The sequence below is a fragment of the Perca flavescens genome, chromosome 22 (assembly GCF_004354835.1).
Source record: "Perca flavescens isolate YP-PL-M2 chromosome 22, PFLA_1.0, whole genome shotgun sequence".
NCBI lineage: Eukaryota > Metazoa > Chordata > Actinopteri > Perciformes > Percidae > Perca > Perca flavescens.
This window is the reverse complement of record NC_041352.1, coordinates 9,847,438-9,870,310: the sequence shown is the minus strand read 5'-3', so window position 1 is coordinate 9,870,310 and position 22,873 is coordinate 9,847,438. Positions and strand designations below refer to the sequence as shown.

At 38.3% G+C, this 22,873-nt stretch overlaps 3 protein-coding genes across 6 annotated transcripts in view; all 3 read left to right on the top strand.

The window, feature by feature from the left end:
- Positions 1–22,873, top strand: part of LOC114549590 (vascular cell adhesion protein 1-like) — a 34,499-nt gene that overhangs the window by 8,392 nt on the left and 3,234 nt on the right. The window lies entirely within an intron of this gene.
- LOC114549158 (vascular cell adhesion protein 1-like) lies at positions 1,597–13,747 on the top strand. 3 transcript variants are annotated; one of them, XM_028569366.1, is made up of 9 exons: positions 1,597–1,803; positions 2,039–2,103; positions 3,994–4,377; positions 9,576–9,881; positions 9,969–10,232; positions 10,832–11,104; positions 11,184–11,262; positions 12,013–12,049; positions 13,293–13,747. In XM_028569366.1, the coding sequence occupies exons 2-9, from the start codon at positions 2,061–2,063 to the stop codon at positions 13,344–13,346; spliced, it is 1,440 nt and encodes a 479-aa protein (XP_028425167.1). In that variant the 5' UTR covers positions 1,597–1,803; positions 2,039–2,060; the 3' UTR covers positions 13,347–13,747. The 3 variants fall into 3 exon arrangements, with proteins under 3 accessions (XP_028425167.1, XP_028425168.1, XP_028425169.1); XM_028569367.1 differs by lacking the exon at positions 2,039–2,103 and having other exon boundaries at positions 1,604–1,803; XM_028569368.1 differs by lacking the exon at positions 3,994–4,377 and having other exon boundaries at positions 1,604–1,803.
- On the top strand, positions 14,086–22,792 carry LOC114549156 (vascular cell adhesion protein 1-like). Of its 2 annotated transcripts, XM_028569364.1 has the most exons (8): positions 14,087–14,277; positions 14,512–14,576; positions 17,527–17,910; positions 19,391–19,696; positions 19,784–20,047; positions 20,543–20,636; positions 20,970–21,009; positions 21,394–22,792. In XM_028569364.1, the coding sequence occupies exons 2-8, from the start codon at positions 14,534–14,536 to the stop codon at positions 21,631–21,633; spliced, it is 1,371 nt and encodes a 456-aa protein (XP_028425165.1). In that variant the 5' UTR covers positions 14,087–14,277; positions 14,512–14,533; the 3' UTR covers positions 21,634–22,792. The 2 variants fall into 2 exon arrangements, with proteins under 2 accessions (XP_028425164.1, XP_028425165.1); XM_028569363.1 differs by having other exon boundaries at positions 14,086–14,576.

Below are 22,873 nucleotides of genomic sequence, written 5' to 3'. Positions count from 1 at the left end.
GCAGGGCTGTATTGTACATCTTTCTACAGGCTTTTTTTCCTTCTAAAAATGTTTTGCGCTGGTCAGGGGTACTTGGAGGAAACAATATTTCAAAGGGGGTACATTAAATTAACAATAAATTGAGAACCACTGCTCTAAAACAGTTTTAAAACCCTTGTTAACGTTGTGAAACAATCACAGTTTAGTTAGGTTTAGGCACAAAAACAATGCAGTTAAGTTTAGATAAGATTGTGATTTGGGTTAAAATCACTACATTTGTGACATTACTTCCCTTTAATGTGTTGTACGGACATGACAGAATTACGGGAATGCATTATGTCAATGAGGGTCCTCACAAGTATTCAAGTACAGGGTTTTGTGTGTGTGTGTGTGTGTGTGTGTGTGTGTGTGTGTGTGTGTGTGTGTGTGTGTGTATGTTCGATTCAATTCAATTTTATTTATAGTATCAAATCATAACAAGAGTTATCTCAAGACACTTTACAGATAGAGTAGGTCTAGACCACACTCTATAATTTACAAAGCCCCCACAATTCCAGTGATTAACTTGAGTGGACATTCTTGATAAGTGACCAAGTTGTATAAAAATTTTATCTTTACATTAACTGAAACTGAGCTGCAGTAAATCCACTGCAGAGCACTAACACCACTCTCTCGTGTTGTTTCCTTCCACAGGACACAGGAGAAGCAGTTTATGTCAACAGTGCAGTTGAGTTACATCCATCATGAGCCAGAAGGAGATGAAGATGTTATGTTCAACATGCTGTATTGTCGATGCTGCATTTATTAGCCTTAGTGTGCCACTTGCAATAAGGTGTAGATTTTCTCTAAATACTCAATGATATTAATTCTTAAAGTCTTGAATTATATTTTTGTATTTTTACTGCTCTCTCTTTGTTAAAATCAACATAAAAAGTAAAAGCATCTTCTTTAAAAGGAACACGCCGACTTATTGGGACATTAGTTTATTCACCGTATCCCCCAGAGTTAGATAAGTCCATACATACCCTTCTCATCTCCGTGCGTGTTGTAACTCTGTCTGATGCACCCACCGCTAGCCTCTGGGGATACGGTGAATAAACTAAAGTCCCAATAAGTCGGCGTGTTCCTTTAATCATTCATCTCAGGTTGAACTGAATCACAGCACCGGCTTTCTTCTTTTGTTCTTCAGATACCAAAATTATGCTTAGACCATGTGTCATTTTCATTGCTTAACTGGTGTTTCCATTGGATGCATTTAAAGTGTGTTAATGAAATAAAAATGGTTTGAAAAGAACAGAACAAGAAGGGTTATTATTTGAACTTTCAGATTGTCTGTGAAGAAGCTTTTCAAAGAGCAGAAAGTGTTCAGGAGGAAAGCATGTATGGATCTGTGTAGATGAGGGCTGATATAATGTGTCGTTTTACAGTGCAGAAGTCAGTGACAACATTGCAGTAAATTATACAAAGTTCATACTTTCAACTGTTCAAATAAGTCATTATTATTGTGAGTCATGTTAAGTATATATGAAGGCTAGCAACGAGTCGTGTCATTTGAAACCTAAAGTTTTTAAGATGTTGTAATATCTGATTTCCTTACTCACAGGATATGAGCAGTGGCAAAACTGTTTAAGTCATGGGGGTCATGTGATATCTAGCAGTTCTGCCACCAAATGAAGTGAACTGCAATTCTTTCAAGGAAAGTCTTCTTTCATACTACAGCGGCTAGGTGGTTTGTTGCAGCTCTGCTAAAAATAACTAATTTCCTCATTTCACTCTGGAGTCACAACTTCACTTTTTCTTATTTTTTAGCTGTGGGCTCATTTGGTAAGAAAACATTTTACTGAACTTTATATTTGACTGATAAAGCACAGCTCTGTGGATGTCTTTAATTGTTACTTATAAGAAAAAAAACTTAACTGTGGTTGTATGGGGCACGTTTCCTGTATGAAGTTGAAGTAGGGAAGTTCCTTTTAAAGACATTGAATGCTTTGTAAAAACGTAATAAGTATATGATTAAGACAACTGAAAATGAACAGTGTTATGTGTTTGCAAATCCAAGGAGCCAGTTTCTGTCTGTGAATATGCTGACCGACAACATGTTACTGACCCTCTTCTTTGTTTCAGGTGAGCTGTGTGTTACTTAAATCATTTACAATCTTCATTTTTTATTTTTTTTTAAAAGCAGAAAGACCAGAGCAGACCGTTAGTTATTTTGTTCACATTCTGACTGTAAAGTGAAATGTTTTATGAGGAAATTGGTCCAGGTACCGTTCGTTCATTTGTTTTTGCTGTCACATATGAAATCGAAAAAACAAATCCTTTTTCGGTTTTTCCATTTTTTTTTTTTAGAAAAACAAAAAAACGAAATTATGACTTGAATTTGGGTTTTCCCGTTCTTGCACGGAAATCAGAAAAACCACTTGATATTCCGATTTTCTCCTGTGGGTGCTGCTAAATCTGATTGGCAGGATATGCATTAATTGTTTTTCAAATTAAGAGTTTACCCACACTGTATTTGTCAGCTTGTAAAATTAATAGTCTATATGTAAAAATTAATAGTCTATATGCATGCTTTTTGTCACCCAATTATTAGGCTTAACTGACTGAAAAAATCTATTGAAATAGCTTAAATGTAAACATGTTCACGCATTGACAGATAAAAGGCACAATCTATTTTTGTAGGATAGATAGATAGATATATACAGTACAGGCCAAAGGTTTGGACACACCTTCTCATTCAATGTGTTTCTTTATTTTCATGACTATTTACATTGTAGATTCTCACTGAAGGCATCAAAACTATTAATGAACACATACGGAATTATGTACTTAACAAAAAAGAGTAGCCACCTTTTTTTGATAACTCTGCAAACCCTTGGTGTTCTCTCAATGAGCTTCATAAGGTAGTCACCTGAAATGGTTTTCACTTCACAGGTGTGCTTTGTCAGGGTTAATTAGTGGATTTTTTTCCCTTATTAATAAAAAAAGCAAAGGGTGGCTACTTTAAAAAACCTAAATTTAAGACATGTTTTCAGTTATTTCACACTTTTTTGTCAAGTACATAATTCCATATGTGTTCATTCATAGTTTTGATGCCTTCAGTGAGAATCTACAATGTAAATAGTCATGAAAATAAAAAGGAAACACATTGAATGAACTTTTGGCCTGTACTGTAGATATATAGATACTTTATTGATCCCCAAGGGGAAATTCAAGGTTCCAGTAGCTTAAAGACATCACACACAACATACACATACATCACTAACAGGATCATAAAAAAGCAACTCCACATGAATAGCATGGACAATGAAATAAAAAACTCTAAATAAATAAAAAAATTATAATACTAAATAAATAAAAAAATCCACATGAATCTACTAAGGGATGTATAAGCATGAGACGCTTGCAGTGGGGCAGGGACTGACCCTGTGATTCAGTATGAGTTTGTGAAAGTGAGAGTGTCATGGTGGTAGTGCAAATAGGTCCAATAGTGCAAGGATAAAGTCTAGAGACCAGCATTAAATATGGACAATAAAAGAGATCAAAATTCAATATTAGAGGTTTGAAGTAATAGGGTTACAGCCATTGTTCATGTATTAAGTTATGTTAGACCTCAGTCCAGGCTGGTGGGAGGAGGGAGGGAGGGATTGTGCATATATGGGCTAATATAGCCAGTAAACAGTGTAAACTGTGTAAACAATAAACAGTGGGCCAGTGGACAGTCAGTACATAACTGCTATTGTAGGAGGTAGTGGAAGTGGTGCAGAGGGAGGAGAGGCAGACAGACTATGCAGAGAAGTCTCTCTCTCCTCTTGGAGTTGGAGTTGTTTTCTCGTTTTTTCGATTTCATATGTGACAGCAAAAACAAATGAACAAACGGTACCCGGACCGAAATTGTTAACAAGACAGTGAAGAAAGACCAGCATGCAACTTACTGCTGCTTTGTTTATCATGAATGTTTTCTTTCTACAGATTTTCTTTCACATTTTGTTAATCGTGAAACTGATTTTACAGGTGCACTGGCTGATTGTCTTCTCAATCCATCCCTATTCATTACTGCACCAAAGCAGATGGAAGCACTGAGTGGATCTTGTCTGATAATCCCATGTAACTTTAGTGCTAAACAAGATCAGGACTTCATCAGCGTAAGAACAACCTTCGGAGTGTGGATTAAAAGTGACTCCAGATTTAAGAACAATAGAAATAATGTTATTTTCAACAGTAGTGGGACAGTTACCACCTATCCAATGAGTATTACTGGAGACCTGAGTCAGAAAAACTGCACCACCTTGTTTTCCAGTTTAATCACAAGTTACACTGACACATACTACTTCAGAATTGAGAACATTGCATTCAGGGCAACAGCTTCTTGTGATCCTCTTCAAATAACAGTTCAAGGTAAGGTTTGGTTGTATTAGTATGTTTATAATCAGTGTTGCCACAGTTACTTTGAAAAAGTAACTTAGTTACTTTACAGATTACTTGATTTTAAAAGTAGTTTAGTTACTTTACAGATTACTTGATTTTAAAAGTAACGAAGTTAGATTACAAGTTACTTTATTAGTTACATGCAGATGCTGCCGACAACACCCCCACAGCCTCAACATAAAAATAACAACCAGTTTACTGTGAGGCAGCTCGGCATTGCCAATAGTCGGGATCTGGTTTATTATGGCACGAAAGAGAGCGAGTCAACCGTGTTTAAGGGCAGCATTTCCGCTACAACATAGGCCTACTGCCCGACCAACTTCTTCAACTCTCCCACTTACTGGTTTTGCACCGAAGTCCAGCTTTTGTTGTTTGGGTGGTGGGTGACCTCCTGCTCTCTGCTTCGCACCACCTGCTGGGACTTGCTCTGTAAGTTTGACTGCAGCGCTGCGACTCCAAATGTTTCTTCAAAGTTGACGTAGTGTTTTTGTAGCTAGATAGCACTTTGTCGCCACCAGCGCAGAGTGTACGGACCTTAAAATTGCCGTCTTTAGCTGACACAAACTCTAAATAGTGACTGTATTTCCAGCTAGAAAACGCGCATCTCTCTCCTCCCTCCATTGTTGTTTACGTTTGTGTCGCTGCGTGGTACACGTGAACTGTCCACATGCTGAAAACGTGACTTGTCGCATACGTGACTTCACTCCCCGAGACGAAGAAGAAAGCAAAAATATATATTTTTACTAAGGAAAATGACAAATAGTAACGCACAGTGACTTGGATAAGTAACTTTAATCTGATTACTGGTTTGGAAATAGTAACGCGTTAGATTACTCGTTACTGAAAAAAGTGCTCAGATTAGAGTAACGCGTTACGTGGCATCACTGTTTATAATGCTGTTGCAGCTGTTGCTTAGACAGCAAACACCATGACCCATATCTTTATTGTGAAATGTTACAGAAACCAGCCTGTGATACGTCAGGATGTTCCAAATATTCTAATAACTGAAACCTGCTGCAAAGAAATGTTCCTTATCACATATTACAATCTACATATTGTACTACATATGTCATATGTTTAGCGTTGCTATTGAAAAGAATGCATCTTCATTTCAACAGACTTCAAAAAGGAAAGTTTCTTGGTATAGAATAGAATGCCTTTATTGTCATTGCAGCTTGTACAACAACATTTGCTATGCAGCTCCTGAAATGGTACATTAACATTTTCACACATGTATGCGCACATTTCCTCATTTGTATGGAAAATACTGCTCCAGTTGAGAAACCCTGTGGAGTGGAGTGTTGTGATGATGTTGGGGTAGTAAAATCTACATGAGCTTCCCATGATGAGGTTTTTCCATAAGGAAACATCCAACTTTACAACAGACACAGGTGGGAAAATATTTAAATGTACAGTACTTCAGAGAGTGTAATGAATATGTTTCTAACTAGTTATACTATCAGTATTCATAAGATCTATACTGGACTGAGCAGGTTCCTCATTAGTGAGTAAATGTGGAGACCCACAGGAAATGTGATACAAAAAAAAGATCCTGTTAAAAAACCCACAATGGTAATCCACAAACAACAAGATGTCCCCATTGCTGTGTCCAATAAGAGCTGATTGTTAGGATGATTATCACTTTGTTATAGCAGTGGGAGCTGAGTGAGAGAGAAACGGAGGTGAACTAAAGGAAGTAGATGAAGGTCCCTCACAACATTTCTCATTTGGTTCTTTTGTCACAGAGCCTAACAGCTGAGGGGCCGGCTGTTCAAGAGCCAGCCAGAGCAACAGAAACAGAAGACATCCATTATGGAGAGATCGACTTCTCCAAGCAGAGACCTGAAGCGTCCTCGTCCTCGGAGCAGGACAGAGGACAGCAGCAGGACACGCTGTATGCACAGGTCAAAGTTTCCAGGACAGCAAAGAACGTAAGACAGACTGCTGGCGGCCCAGAGGATCTCTACGCTCTAGTGAAGAAATAAATGAGTTTATGGACATACACGGACATGTTGGGTTTTTTAAAGATTTTTTTTGGGGGGCAATTTTATTTGACAGGACAGCTTAAGAAGAGAAAGGGGGAACAACATGCAGCACAGGTCCCAGGTTGGGATCGAACCCACGTTTGCTGCGGTAAGGAGTGAGCCTTTGTACATGGGCAAACACTCAACCAGGTGAGGTGCCCGCCACCATGTTGCTGCAGTAGCCCAAAAAAGACAAACCAAACACTGGCTATCACATTAGTTCTTAGATTTTTTTCACACCAACAACCCCAAAACTGACACAAATTAGACCATGGACTCTCATTTAATAAGATTTGTCCCATAATCCCCCACTTAATAGGATTCATGCTTTTAGATGTTTCATTACAGCATGTGTATGAAAACAATGAATAGTTATACATTCTGTTATTATGTTTCTTAATGATGGAATTATAGTGAAAACAACTGATTCCCCTTTTTGCTGGGGACCCACTGGAACCCCTTTTAGGGGCCTCTTGGGGTCCATGGACCTCACTTTGACAACCACTTCTCTAGAGAGAGCCTTTTGTGTTTTTATATTACCTGAAGGCCACCGTAGGTTCTCTACATACACGGGGTGAGGGAAGAGGAATTCAGTCGGTTGTGATCTGCAGCCTCACCACTAGATGCCCCTAAATCTGACACACTGCTCCTTTAAGTCCTGTGCTCATAATAAATGGCACAGAAGCCCATACAGGGCTCAGCTTCTTGCTGAAAGACTGTGACCGGACTCATTGGTGATGGTGGACATTCCATGGGTTGATGTTGCATGTTTTACAGCAGGGGTCTTCAATGTTTTTTAAGCCAAGGACCCCTTAACTATAAGAGAGATGGAGCAAGGACCCCCCTTATTGCGTATATTTTATAAAATGAAGTTTAAATTAGGCCTACATTAACATGTAGGGCAGCCTAAAGCAAACAACATAAATTATTTTGCATAAAATACTAAGCTATTCAAATAGCCTAATAATTGTTGCCACAGTTTTATAAATCATCTTTTAATGTTAAACATACGTACATGTGGCATGGCCTTAGTGACTACCTCGACTATACGCCAGTGAGCCTATCATCAGTGGGGATTTATATTTGCTAATAATATGTTGGATTCACATTAAGACTTTTAAAAACTTTCAAAAATGAACAATATTTGGAGGCCCCACTGCACTGACTCTAAGGACCCCATAGGGGTCCCCAGACCGGCCTGTTGAAGATCTCTGTTTTACAGTGAGACCAACCTGTTACCTATCTCGCCTGATATGGCAGGACGAGGTCACGGCACATTCAGAGCGATCCAATGGTGCTTTGATGGTGGATCAGATTAGTTGACCAGTTATTTATTTAACCTTATGTGTGCTGCCCCTCTGTCTGAGTCTTTATCTAGTTATTCTCGTTTAATATTTTAATCCCATCAGTATATTGTTTTTTTAGAGCAACTTCTTATTATATTCAGTAATGTTTGTATTTCTCTTAAATGCTGGACTTTTTGTTTGCTGTATTCCTTTTGAACCTGAGATTAAAGAATCAGCAAAGAAGAAGCAGAAGCCTGAAATTTAGGAAAAGCAAATCTAGTGAACCAGAGGCTCCAGGTGATGTGGGAGGAAGCTGCAGCAATGGGAGTTTGTGTGAAATAATTAATTGAGATGAACAATGAGGCAACAAATTAAGTTTGGTATTTTTTTCTGATGTAAAAAATAAATCTTAAAGTATATTATTGAGTGTTGAGGAGTAAGTTTACTGTTAATAAATAAAAGCAATGAAGTGTTTTTTGTAAAATGTTTCCTTTAGATTGACTCATTTGATGCATTCATTTGACAACTGTGAATTATATTTTAATTGAAATGTTTCTTAATAAAAATGCGTATTTCTGCATGGAGAGCAAATTAACTGATGTTTTATTCCACACACAGCAGACAGGCACACGCTGGATATGAGCAGTAAAGGTGAAAACTTCCTGAACGGCTCTTATATTTACTATAAGTCATTTAAATCAGATGATATTTAGCAGGTGTAACCAGTTACTCTGTAGTCATGAAACACAGGAAGTTAACCTGATGTTAAGTTACAACCACTAAACAGGGAAGTTTATTTGCACTAGAGCTCATTCACTTTGAAAACATCCACCAAAGAACCTCATTGCTGCTCTTTTTTTAAATTGGACTTGTTCGGTGAGACAATCTTGTCGTTTGACTAATTTTGCTTAGTTTTTTAGTCTAGACTAATATTATGTTGTCATTCTACTGAGCCATAAGAAGTGAAAGTTTGCATTTTGTGGTATTATTTAGATTTGACTTCTGAAGATGTTGATTGATCACTAATTAGAACACAGTGAGTTCTGGTTGTATGGTGTAAGTTTCTGGTGTCAATGTTCTCTGTAACAGCTCTAAAAGCATGTTTAACAAGTAACTACATTATTGTGTTTGCAAATGTAGGTGATGGCAGCCCTGTCTGTGAATATTGCAACAGACAATATGTTACTTCTTATCCTCTTTCTTTCAGGTGAGCTCTGTGTTCTGTGCAGATAGATAATCTAATAAGATAATTCTGCAACAGTTTACTTCCTAAAAATTTCTACTGATATTGCAAAGGCAAAACTACATGCAAGATCCTGCTGCTGATGTATATTTTGTCTTTCTGTTCCTAGAGATTTGTTCCACCTTATATTAATCATGAGTCTTGTCTTTATAGGTGCTTTGTCTACTTGTCCTCAAGAGTCAAACCTCTTCATTACTGTACCACAGATGGAAGCTCTGAGTGGGTCTTGTTTACGAATCCCATGTAACTTCAGAGCTGAACCAGAACTACCGGTTAACAGCAATTATGTCGGACTCTGGACTATAAAAGTTTCTAATCCTTTTCCAAACACTGTGGTTTTCAGCAGTAAAAACACAGTTAACATCTATCTAATGAATATTACTGGAAAACTGAGTGAGAAAGACTGCACCACTTTATTTTCCAGTTTAAACATAAATTACACAAACACATACTACTTCAGAATTGAGACCAACGGTACATTCAGGGCAACAGCTGTTTGTGATCCTCTTCAAATAACAGTTAAAGGTAAGAGAGGGTTTGTATGATTGTATAATGTTTTATTTTAGATATAACAAGAAAATGATGCACAGTTTCTGATTCTGTTTAAAACCCCAGATTCCCCCCCGAGCCCCAGAATTGAGATCCCATATGATCTGAAGGAGAAGAAGTCTGTCACTATAAGCTGCTCAGCTTCCACTCCCTGTCCACACTCCCCTCCTAAACTCACCTGGAATCTCCAACAAGACCCTCCCAACAACATAGAGGAGAACACAGATCGGACCTTCACAACTAAAATCCAGAAGACCATCACTCTGTCAGACACACATGATGGATTCACCATCAGCTGTTCTGCCACATATCCCGTGAATGAAGGAAGAGAAGTCAAGACAGCAGAGGAGAGAAAGACTCTCAATGTTTCATGTAAGACAACCAGTGTTTGTTATTGGATCCTTTCACCACATCATGTGCTGATTTTAACGAATAAAGTTAATCTCACATTTTCCTCAGATGCTCCCAAGAACACCTCAGTGTCCATCAGTCCATCAGGTTTGGTGTCAGCAGGTAGCTGGGTGAACCTGACCTGCTCCAGCAGAGCCAAGCCTCCCGCCAGCTTCAGCTGGTTCAAGAACAGCAAAGATGGAGCCATCAGAGTAGCTGAAGGAGACTTTTACAGCTTCAATGTCACTGATGTCACTGATGGAGATTATTACTGTGTGGCCACAAATGATCTCGGTAATCAGACATCATCAGAGATCCATGTGACCAATGAAGGTAAACACAGCGCTGCATCTGGTTTGGAAATAGCAGCAGTTCATGTTGGATAAAGTATTTTATACATCAATGTTAATATGCAGAATTTGGAATTATGTCCTTAAATTGAAAAAGGAGAGATAGATGGTAAGTTAAAAACTATATTTTGTAGAGAAAAGTGTTGTATATGTTGATTGATAAAATGTGAATAGGAAGAGAGAGGAAAGAATTTGACCAGCAGAATAAAGACGTGAGAATGATCTTCTATTGTAAATCTTGATCCCATTCTCTGCTGCCACTGAATTTTCACTTTTTCTTAAATTATTGCACAGTGTAGAATTCATTTCACTGCACATCTGCAAGCATAATTGACGCACAATATTTTTGCATCTGGAACAATACATTTGAAAATACTTCATGAAGTCAAGCTGAGCTTTCTATGAAAGCTGGATCCCAGCCATGATTCTTGTTTACCTGACTTCAGTCACTTCTAACGTTTCTGTTTCTGTAGGAGCAACAAAGCTCGATCCCTCTTCACCCTTTATTTTGTTTCATGAAGACAACAGCAGGTGGCGAGACAACTGATCTTTTCTTATCATTCCATGTGTCAAATCTTCCAGACCCTCCCAAAGATGTTATGGTGGTCATCAGTCCCACTGATCCAGTGTCAGTTGGCAGCGTGGTGAACCTGACTTGCTCCTGCAGAGGAAACCCTCCTGTCGTCAACTTTGTCTGGTTCATGATCAGTGACGGCAGACTGGAACTGATCAAAGCTGATACACAGGTTTATGGCTTTAAAGTGACCAACAGTGATCGAGGCAGAGTGTATTATTGTGGATGCAGAAATGATCTGGACATCCAACTATCAACAGGATGTCAGCTGATATTTGAAGGTAACTGCAGGAATTATGGTTTGAGACGTTTTATAAAATGTCCCATTAAGTAGAAGGTGACCAGGGTGCTGTGTTGCAGGAGAACAGGTTGGTGTTGAAGTTATATTGAAGATCCTGGCAGTCATAATGCTTGTCAGCACATTGGTCATCTTTGAGTGGTGAGACACACTTTTCTGTGATATGATCATTTGAATGTACACACTAATTGGTCTAATTTAAATGTGGTTTGGCTGTATGAGACAGAACTACTTGGAACTACTTTTGATCCCTTTTCCCGTAAAAGCATATCAGTTTTGGCCTGCTTTAAAATAAATATTTTTGAGGGCTCTGATTGACAGTGAGCTTCTCAGTATTTATGAATGTGGTGCCCTTTCTGAAATGAACGTAAACCTTACCGGTTCAAGACAACATATCACCCCTGTCCTTCAACAGCTTCACTGGCTCCCTGTGCAACAGCGCATCCATTACAAAGTTCTACTCATCACCTACAAAGCTCTCAATAATCTGGCCCCTCCATACCTCACAGACCTCTTACAGCACCATCGCCCCTCCAGATGCCTTCGCTCAGCTGACTTAAACCTCCTCAAACCCATCACCAAATCAACCCACTGAACTCTGGGGGACCGAGCCTTGCAATAGCTGCCCCCACCCTCTGGAACTCACTCCCCATCCACATCAGAAACTCGGACTCACTGAGCACCTATAAAAAACTGCTCAAAACTCATTTGTTTCAATTGGCCTATCCATAATTTACAATAATCACTCATCTTGTTTGTTTGTTTGTTTGTTTCTTTTGTTTGTAAAGCGTCTTTGAGTTCCATGTAAAGCGCTATATAAAACTTATGTATTATTATTATTATATTTATTATTACAGCATAAACAAAAACATTCTTCTTTTTTTCTCCCAGTTGGTTTAGATCAAGATGCTCCACAGAACCAGTGAAGGTAAGCCACCTGTCATATGAGGCAGTAGTTTGCAGGTTTGGACCCAAAATGCAGGAGGAAAATAGAAGATAACGGAGAGTTGAATAATTTAATAACCAAAAATAAATTTACAATCTAAGTAAGCAGGCGATTATCAAAAAATCTGAAAGCAGGAAAAAAAAAAAAACAGAAACAGGAGAATAAAGTACTCTAGGCACAGACTGAACATCCTTCTTGACATACAAGCTGACACCAGACAGAGTGAGCACACAGAACATATGCCCCAAATACATAAGGCAACACGAGAGACAGGTGATGAACAGGTGAAACACATTAGGGACACATGTAACAGAACAGAAAAATAACACAGGAAGTTAAGCGTGCAAACATGAACATGGATGCATCTAGGAGAACAAAACAGGGAACACAGACGAGGACAAAACATAACCATGAACAAAAAAAAACAGAACAATATAACAAAACAGGAAATGCTGAACAAATAACAGGGAAACATCAACAAAACAGAAACTGAATTAACATATGAATTAACAAAATAAAATAGGAAATATTACATCTGAAAACCACAAGGATGACACCACCAGATAAGGAGAGTTGCTTCATTATCGATCACCTTATCTGTCTGCAGGTCTCAGAAGTAGGAGAAACCTTTAAATAGTCTCCACCTACAGCAGTAACACCAGACCACAATGCAACGCAGCACATCTGACTTTTTCTTGATGAATCCTAAATGAATGCAGGGAATGTTCACTATTGATTTTGACCAAACCGAGCATTTAGCAGCTAAAAGAACAGCTAATATTGTCATGGCAAACCATCAGACCACATAGGTAGTTTGTTTCTACCAAAGAACCACTGCTCTAAAAGCTTTTAAAACCCTTGTTAAGTTTATAAAACAGTCACAGTTTAGTTAGGTTTAGGCACAAAAACAATGCAGTTAAGCTTAGATAAGATCGTGATTTGGGTTAAAATCACAAAACATTTGTGACATTACTTCACTATAATGTGTCGTACAGACATGACAGAATTACGGGAATGCATTATGTCAATGAGGGTCCTCACAAGTATAAAAGTACAGGGTTGTGTGTGTGTGTGTGTGAATTTAAAGATCTAATTTAAGTGACCAAGTCATATAAAAATGAAATTTTGCAAAAAAATGTTTTATCTTTACATTAACTGAAACTGAGCTGCAGTAAATCCACTGCAGAGCACTAACACCTCTCTCTCGTGTTGTTTCCTTCCACAGGACACAGGAGAAGCAGTTTATGTCAACAGTGCAGTTGAGTTACATCCATCATGAGCCAGAAGGAGATGAAGAAGATGTTATGTTCAACATGCTGTATTGTCGATGCTGCATTTATTAGTCTTAGTGTGCGACTTGCAATAAAGTGTAGATTTTCTCTAAATACTCAATGGTATTAATTCTTAAAGGCTTGAATTATATTTTTGTATTTTTTCTGCTCTCTCTTTGTTAAAATCAACATAAAAAGTAAAAGCATCTTCTTTAACGGAACACGCCGACTTATTGGGACTTTAGTTTATTCACTGTAGGGTTGAACTGAATCACAGCACCGACTTTTTTCTTTTGTTCTTAAGATACCAAAAAGATGCTTAGACCATGTGTCATTTTCATTGCTTAACTGGTGTTTCCACTGTATGCATTTAAAGTGTGTTAATGAAATAAAAATGGTTTGAAAAAGACAGAACAAGAAGGTTTATTATTTGAACTTTCAGATTGTCTGTGAAGAAGCTTTTCAAAGAGCAGAAAGTGTTCAAGAGGAAAGCATGTATGGATCTGTGTAGATGAGGGCTGATATAATGAGTCGTTTTACAGTGCAGAAGTCAGTGACAACATTGCAGTAAATTATACAAAGTTCATACTTTCAACTGTTCAAATAAGTCATTATTATTGTGAGTCATGTTAAGTATATATGAAGGCTAGCAACGAGTCGTGTCATTTGAAACCTAAAGTTTTTAAGATGTTGTAATATCTGATTTCCTTACTCACAGGATATGAGCAGTGGCAAAACTGTTTAAGTCATGGGGGTCATGTGATATCTAGCAGTTCTGCCACCAAATGAAGTGAACTGCAATTCTTTCAAGGAAAGTCTTCTTTCATACTACAGCGGCTAGGTGGTTAGTTGTAGCTCTGCTAAGAATAACTAATTTCCTCATTTCACTCTGGAATCACAACTTCACTTTTTCTTATTTTTTATCTGTGGGCTCATTTGGTAAGAAAACATTTTACTGAACTTTATATTTGACTGATAAAGCACAGCTCTGCAGTGTCTTTAGTTGTTACTTATAAGAAAAAAAACTGAACTGTGGTTGTATGGGGCACGTTTCCTGTATGAAGTTGAAGTAGGGAAGTTCCTTTTAAAGACATTGAATGCTTTGTAAAAACGTAATAAGTATATGATTAAGAAAACTGTAAATGAACAGTGTTATGTGTTTGCAAATCCAAGGAGCCAGTTTCTGTCTGTGAATATGCTGACTGACAACATGTTACTGACCCTCTTCTTTGTTTCAGGTGAGCTGTGTGTTACTTAAATCATTTACAATCTTCATTTTTTTTTTTTTTTTTTTTTTTTTAAAAGCAGAAAGACCAGAGCAGACCGTTTTTTCTTCATTTTGTTCACATTCTGACTGTAAAGTGAAATGTTTTATGAGGAAATTGGTCCAGGTACCGTTCGTTCATTTGTTTTTGCTGTCACATATGAAATCGAAAAAATGAGAAAACAACTCCTTTTTCTGTTTTTCCATTTTTTTTTTTTTAGAAATTATGACTTGATTTTGGGTTTTCCCGTTCTTGCACGGAAATCAGAAAAACCACTTGATATTCCGATTTTCTCCTGTGGGTGGTGCTAAATCTGATTGGCAGGATATGCATTCATTGTTTTTCAAATTAAGAGTTTACCCACACTGTATTTGTTAGCCTGTAAAATTAATAGTCTATATGTAAAATTAATAGTCTATATGCATGCTTTTTGTCACCCAATTATTTGGCTTAACTGACTGAAAAAATCTATTGAAATAGCCTAAATGTAAACATGTTCACGCATTGACAGACAAAAGGCACAATCTATTTTTGTAGGATAGAAGGATAGAAGGATATATATATATATATATATATATATATATATATATATATATATATATATATATATATACACACAGTACAGGCCAAAGGTTTGGACACACCTTCTCATTCAATGCGAAGGCATCAAAACTATGAATGAACACATATGGAATTATGTACTTAACAAAAAAGTGTGAAATAACTGAAAATATGTCTTATATTTTAGATTCCTCAAAGTAGCCACCCTTTGCTTTTTTTGATAACTCTGCAAACCCTTGGTGTTCTCTCAATGAGCTTCATGAGGTAGTCACCTGAAATGGTTTTCACTTCACAGGTGTGCTTTGTCAGGGTTAATTAGTGGAATTTTTTCCCTTATTAATAAAAAAAGCAAAGGGTGGCTACTTTAAAGAATCTAAAATATAAGACATGTTTTCAGTTATTTCACACTTTTTTGTTAAGTACATAATTCCATATGTGTTCATTCATAGTTTTGATGCCTTCAGTGAGAATCTACAATGTAAATAGTCATGAAAATAAAAAGGAAACACATTGAATGAGAAAGTGTGTCCAAACTTTTGGCCTGTACTGTAGATATATAGATACTTTATTGATCCCCAAGGGGAAATTCAAGGTTCCAGTAGCTTAAAGACATCACACACAACATACACATACATCACTAACAGGATCATAAAAAAGCAACTCCACATGAATAGCATGGACAATGAAATAAAAAATACTAAATAAATAAAAAAATTATAATACTAAATAAATAAAAAAAATCCACATGAATGTACTAAGGGATGTATAAGCATGAGACGCTTGCAGTGATAGGGCAGGGACTGACCCTGTGATTCAGTATGAGTTTGTGAAAGTGAGAGTGTCATGGTGGTAGTGCAAATAGGTCCAATAGTGTAAGGATAAAGTCTAGAGACCAGCATTAAATATGGACAATAAAAGAGATCAAAAGTCAATATTAGAGGTTTGAAGTATTAGGGTTACAGCCGTTGTTCATGTATTAAGTTATGTTAGACCTCAGTCCAGGCTGGTGGGAGGAGGGAGGGATTGTGCATATATGGGCCATACAACTCTACAATGCTTCCCTAAAGAGAAGAGGAGAGAGAGACTTCTCTGCATAGTCTGTCTGCCTCTCCTCCCTCTGCACCACTTCCACTACCTCCTACAATAACAGTTATGTACTGACTGTCCACTGGCCCACTGTTTATTGTTTACTGTTTACACTGTTTACTGGCTATATTAGCCCATATATGCACAATCCCTCCCTCCCTCCCTCCCTCCCTCCTCCCACCAGCCTGGACTGAGGTCTAACATAACTTAATACATGAACAACGGCTGTAACCCTAATACTTCAAACCTCTAATATTGACTTTTGATCTCTTTTATTGTCCATATTTAATGCTGGTCTCTAGACTTTATCCTTGCATTATTGGACCTATTTGCACTACCACCATGACACACACTCTCATACTGAATCACAGGGTCAGTCTCAGAGGCGTCTCATGCTTATACATCCCTTAGTACAGTCACGTGGATTTTTCATTGGATTTTTTTATTTATTTAGTATTATTATTTTTTCATTTATTTTTTATTTTTTATTTCATTGTCCATGCTATTCATGTGGAGTTGCTTTTTTTATGATCCTGTTTGTGATGTATGTGTATGTTGTGTGTGATGTCTTTAAGCTACTGGAACCTTGAATTTCCCCTTGGGGATCAATAATGTATCTATCGATCCATCTATCCATCTATCTATCTATCTATCTATCTATCTTTGACTGGGAACAAGAAATTGTCTAACATGACTTTGGACACAACAGGATTAAACAATGAAATGGGTCTTCCCCTCTCCTACAAAAATAGATTGTGCCTTTTGTCTGTCAATGCGTGAACATGTTTACATTTAGGCTATTTCAATAGATTTTTTCAGTCAGTTAAGCCAAATAATTGGGTGACAAAAAGCATTCATATAGACTATTCATTTTACATATAGACTATTCATTTTACAGGCTAACAAATACAGTGTGGGTAAACTCTTAATTTGAAAAACAATGAATGCATATACTGCCAATCAGATTTAGCACCACCCACAAGGGAAAATCGGAATATCAAGTGGTTTTTCTGATTTTCTGAACCAAAAATCAAGTCATAATTTTGTTTTTTCGTTTTTCTAAAAAAACAGAAAAACGGAAAAAGGTTGTTTTCTCATTTTTTCGATTTCATATGTGACAGCAAAAACAAATGAACCAACGGTACCCGGACCGAAATTGTTAACAAGACAGTGAAGAAAGACCAGCATGCAACTTACTGCTGCTTTGTTTATCATGAATGTTTTCTTCCTACAGATTTTCTTTCACATTTTGTTAATCGTGAAACTGATTTTACAGGTGCTCTGGCTGATTGTCTTTTCAATCCATTCCTATCCATTACTGCACCAAAGCAGATGGAAGCACTGAGTGGATCTTGTCTGATAATCCCATGTAACTTTAGAGCTAAACCAGATCATGAATTCAACAGCGTAAGAACAACCTTCGGAGTGTGGATTAAAAGTGACTCCAGATTTAAGAACAATAGAAATAATGTTATTTTCAACAGTAGTGGGACAGTTACCACCTATCCAATGAGTATTACTGGAGACCTGAGTCAGAAAAACTGCACCACCTTGTTTTCCAGTTTAATCACAAGTTACACTGACACATACTACTTCAGAATTGAGAACATTGCATTCAGGGCAACAGCTTCTTGTGATCCTCTTCAAATAACAGTTCAAGGTAAGGTTTGGTTGTATTAGTATGTTTATAATCAGTGTTGCCACAGTTACTTTGAAAAAGTAACTTAGTTACTTTACAGATTACTTGATTTTAAAAGTAACGAAGTTAGATTACAAGTTACTTTATTAGTTACATGCAGATGCTGCCGACAACACCCCCACAGCCTCAACATAAAAATAACAACCAGTTTACTGTGAGGCAGCTCGGCATTGCCAGTAGTAGGATCTGGTTTATTATGGCACGAAAGAGAGCGAGTCAACCGTGTTTAAGGGCAGCATTTCCGCTACAACATAGGCCTACTGCCCGACCAACTTCTTCAACTCTCTCACTTACTGGTTTTGCACCGAACTCCAGCTTTTGTTGTTTGGGTGGTGGGTGACCTCCTGCTCTCTGCTTCGCACCACCTGCTGGGACTTGCTCTGTAAGTTTGACTGCAGCGCTGCGACTCCAAATGTTTCTTCAAAGTTGACGTAGTGTTTTTGTAGCTAGATAGCACTTTGTCGCCACCAGCGCAGAGTGTACGGACCTTAAAATTGCCGTCTTTAGCTGACACAAACTCTAAATAGTGACTGTATTTCCAGCTAGAAAACGCGCATCTCTCTCCTCCCTCCATTGTTGTTTACGTTTGTGTCGCTGCGTGGTACACGTGAACTGTCCACATGCTGAAAACGTGACTTGTCGCATACGTGACTTCACTCCCCGAGACGAAGAAGAAAGCAAAAATATATATTTTTACTAAGGAAAATGACAAATAGTAATGCACAGTGACTTGGATAAGTAACTTTAATCTGATTACTGGTTTGGAAATAGTAACGCGTTAGATTACTTGTTACTGAAAAAAGTGCTCAGATTAGAGTAACGCGTTACGTGGCATCACTGTTTATAATGCTGTTGCAGCTGTTGCTTAGACAGCAAACACCATGACCCATATCTTTATTGTGAAATGTTACAGAAACCAGCCTGTGATACGTCAGGATGTTCCAAATATTCTAATAACTGAAACCTGCTGCAAAGAAATGTTCCTTATCACATATTACAATCTACATATTGTACTACATATGTCATATGTTTAGCGTTGCTATTGAAAAGAATGCATCTTCATTTCAACAGACTTCAAAAAGGAAAGTTTCTTGGTATAGAATAGAATGCCTTTATTGTCATTGCAGCTTGTACAACAACATTTGCTATGCAGCTCCTGAAATGGTACATTAACATTTTCACACATGTATGCGCACATTTCCTCATTTGTATGGAAAATACTGCTCCAGTTGAGAAACCCTGTGGAGTGGAGTGTTGTGATGATGTTGGGGTAGTAAAATCTACATGAGCTTCCCATGATGAGGTTTTTCCATAAGGGGGATCTCTGACTGAATTGTCATTACAGTTTTACAATAAAAGGGTCACATTTGCATATGTAAGTCACTGGTACAAACTAATATACTGTATTCTTTGGTGTAAAAAGTGTGATTTAAAACCCCAGATTCCCCCCCGAGCCCCAGAATTGAGATCTCAGGTGATCTGAAGGAGAAGAAGTCTGTCACTATAAGCTGCTCAGCTTCCACTCCCTGTCCACACTCCCCTCCTAAACTCACCTGGAATCTCCAACAAGACCCTCCCAACAACATAGAGGAGAACACAGATCGGACCTTCACAACTAAAATCCAGAAGACCATCACTCTGTCAGACACACATGATGGATTCACCATCAACTGTTCTGCCACATATCCCGTGAATGAAGGAAGAGAAGTCAAGACAGCAGAGGAGAGAAAGACTCTCAATGTTTCATGTAAGACAACCAGTGTTTGTTATTGGATCCTGTCAGCACATCATGTGCTGATTTTAATGAATAAAATTAATCTCACATTTTCCTCAGATGCTCCCAAGGACACCTCAGTGTCCATCAGTCCATCAGGTTTGGTGTCAGCAGGTAGCTGGGTGAACCTGACCTGCTCCAGCAGAGCCAAGCCTCCCGCCAGCTTCAGCTGGTTCAAGAACAGCAAAGATGGAGCCATCAGAGTAGCTGAAGGGAAGTTTTACAGCGTCAAAGTGACCAATGTCACTGATGGAGTTTATTACTGTGTGGCCACAAATGATCTCGGTAATCAGACATCATCAGAGATCCATGTGACTAATAAAGGTAAACACAGCGCTGCATCTGGTTTGGAAATAGAAGCAGTTCATGTTGGATAAAGTATTTTATACATCAATGTTAATATGCAGAATTTGGAATAAAGTCCTTAAATTGAAAAAGGAGAGATCGATGATGAGTTAAAAACAATATTTTTAGAGAAAATTGTTTCATGTTTTGATTCCTAAAATGTGAAAAGTGACAATAGGACGAAAGAGGAAATAATTTGACCAGCAGAATAAAGACGTGAGAATGATCTTCTATTGTAAATCTTGATCCCATTCTCTGCTGCCACTGAATTTTCACATTTTCTTAAATTATTGTACAGTGTAGAATTCATTTCACTGCACATCTGCAAGCACAATTGACGCACAGTATGTTCGCATCTGGAACAAGTTTGAAAATACTTCATGAAGTCAAGCTGAGCTTTCTATGAAAGCTGGATCCCAGCCATGATTCTTGTTTACCTGACTTCAGTCACTTCTAACGTTTCTGTTTCTGTAGGAGCAACAAAGCTCGATCCCTCTTCACCATGGGGGGCGGTTGTTGGAGTGATCATTGGGATCATCATACTCCTCTGTGTGATCGTTGCTGTTTGGTAAGTACCTCAGTATCATTTCCAGATGTATGCGTAAATCAAATAGGTGATATACAAGTACGGACATTGATACGGTCGGGTGAAGGTGATCGAGGCTTCACTTTCAAATCCTCTAAGCTGTGAAATAACTTGCTTTTGTGTATTTATTGGTATTGTAATATTAAATATCGTTGTCTGTATTTTCTTGATCATTTCTAAATTGCATTTAAAACACTGTAATTTATGTATTGAAACTTGTTACATACACAAAAGTTTGATGTATTATTATTATTATTATGATTATTATTATTATTAGAGAGAAAGAAAAGCTGACAGCCTTCTTATGTCTTCCAGGTGGTTAAAGACAAAACATCCAACTTTACAACAGACACAGGTGAGAAAATATTTAAATGTACAGTACTTCAGAGAGTGTAATGAATATATTTCTAACTAGTCATACTATCAGTATTCATAAGATCTATACTGGACTGAGCAGGTTCCTCATTAGTGAGTAAATGTGGAGACCCACAGGAAATGTGATACAAAAAAAAACTGTTAAAAAACCCACAATGATAATCCACTGTTGTTTCTTAAAATACATAGAAGAACAACAAGAACAACAAGATGTCCCCATTGCTGTGTCCAATAAGAGCTGATTGTTAGGATGATTATCACTTTGTTATAGCAGTGGAAGCTGAGTGAGAGAGAAACGGAGGTGAACTAAAGGAAGTAGATGAAGGTCCCTCACAACATTTCTCATTTGTTTCTTTTGTCACAGAGCCTAACAGCTGAGGGGCCGGCTGTTCAAGAGCCATCCAGAGCAACAGAAACAGAAGACATCCATTATGGAGAGATCGACTTCTCCAAGCAGAGACCTGAAGCGTCCTCGTCCTCGGAGCAGGACAGAGGACAGCAGCTGGACACGCTGTATGCACAGGTCAAAGTTTCCAGGACAGCAAAGAACGTAAGACAGACTGCTGGCGGCCCAGAGGATCTCTACGCTCTAGTGAAGAAATAAATGAGTTTATGGACATACACGGACATGTTGGGTTTTATGAAGATTTTTTGGGGGGCAATTTTATTTGACAGGACAGCTTAAGACAAGAAAGGGGAGAGAAAGGGGGAACAACATGCAGCACACAAGTCCCAGGTTGGGATCGAACCAACGGTTGCTGCGGTAAGGACCTAAGGAGTCTTTGTACATGGGCACACACTCAACCAGGTGAGGTGCCCGCCACCATGTTGCTGCAGTAGCCCAAAAAAGACAAACCAAACACTGGCTATCACATTAGTTCTTAGATTTATTTCACACCAACAACCCCAAAACTGTCACAAATTAGACCATGCACTCTCATTTAATAAGATTTGTCCCATGGTCCCCCACTTGATAGGATTCATGCTTTTAGATGTCATACATTCTGTTATTATGTTGCTTAATGATGGAAATATAGTGAAAACAACTGATTCCCCTTTTTGCTGGGGACCCACTGGAACCCCTTTTAGGGGCCTCTTGGGGTCCATGGACCTCACTTTGACAACCACTTCTCTTGAGAGAGCCTTTTGTGTTTTTATATAACCTGAAGGCCACCGTAGGTTCTCTACACACACGGGGTGAGGGAAGAGGAATTCAGTCGGTTGTGATCTGCAGCCTCACCACTAGATGCCCCTAAATCTGACACACTGCTCCTTTAAGTCCTGTGCTCATAATAAATGGCACAGAAGCCCATACAGGGCTCAGCTTCTCGCTGAAAGACTGTGACCGGACTCATTGGTGATGGTGGACATTCCATGGGTTGATGTTGCATGTTTTACAGCAGGGGTCTTCAATGTTTTTTAAGCCAAGGCCCCACTGCACTGACTCTAAGGACCCCATAGGGGTCCCCAGACCGGCCTGTTGAAGATCTCTGTTTTACAGTGAGACCAACCTGTTACCTATCTCGCCTGATATGGCAGGACGAGGTCACGGCACATTCAGAGCGATCCAATGGTGCTTTGATGGTTGATCAGATTAGTTGACCAGTTATTTATTTAACCTTATGTGTGCTGCCCCTCTGTCTGAGTCTTTATCTAGTTATTCTCGTTTAATGTTTTAATCCAGTCAGTATTCTGTCTTTTTCCAGTCACTGTTATTAATTTGATTCTTTTTTTAAGAGCAACTAGAATCAGCAAAGAAGAAGCAGAAGCCTGAAATTTAGGAAGAGCAAATCTAGTGAACCAGAGGCTCCAGGTGATGTGGGAGGAAGCTGCAGCAATGGGAG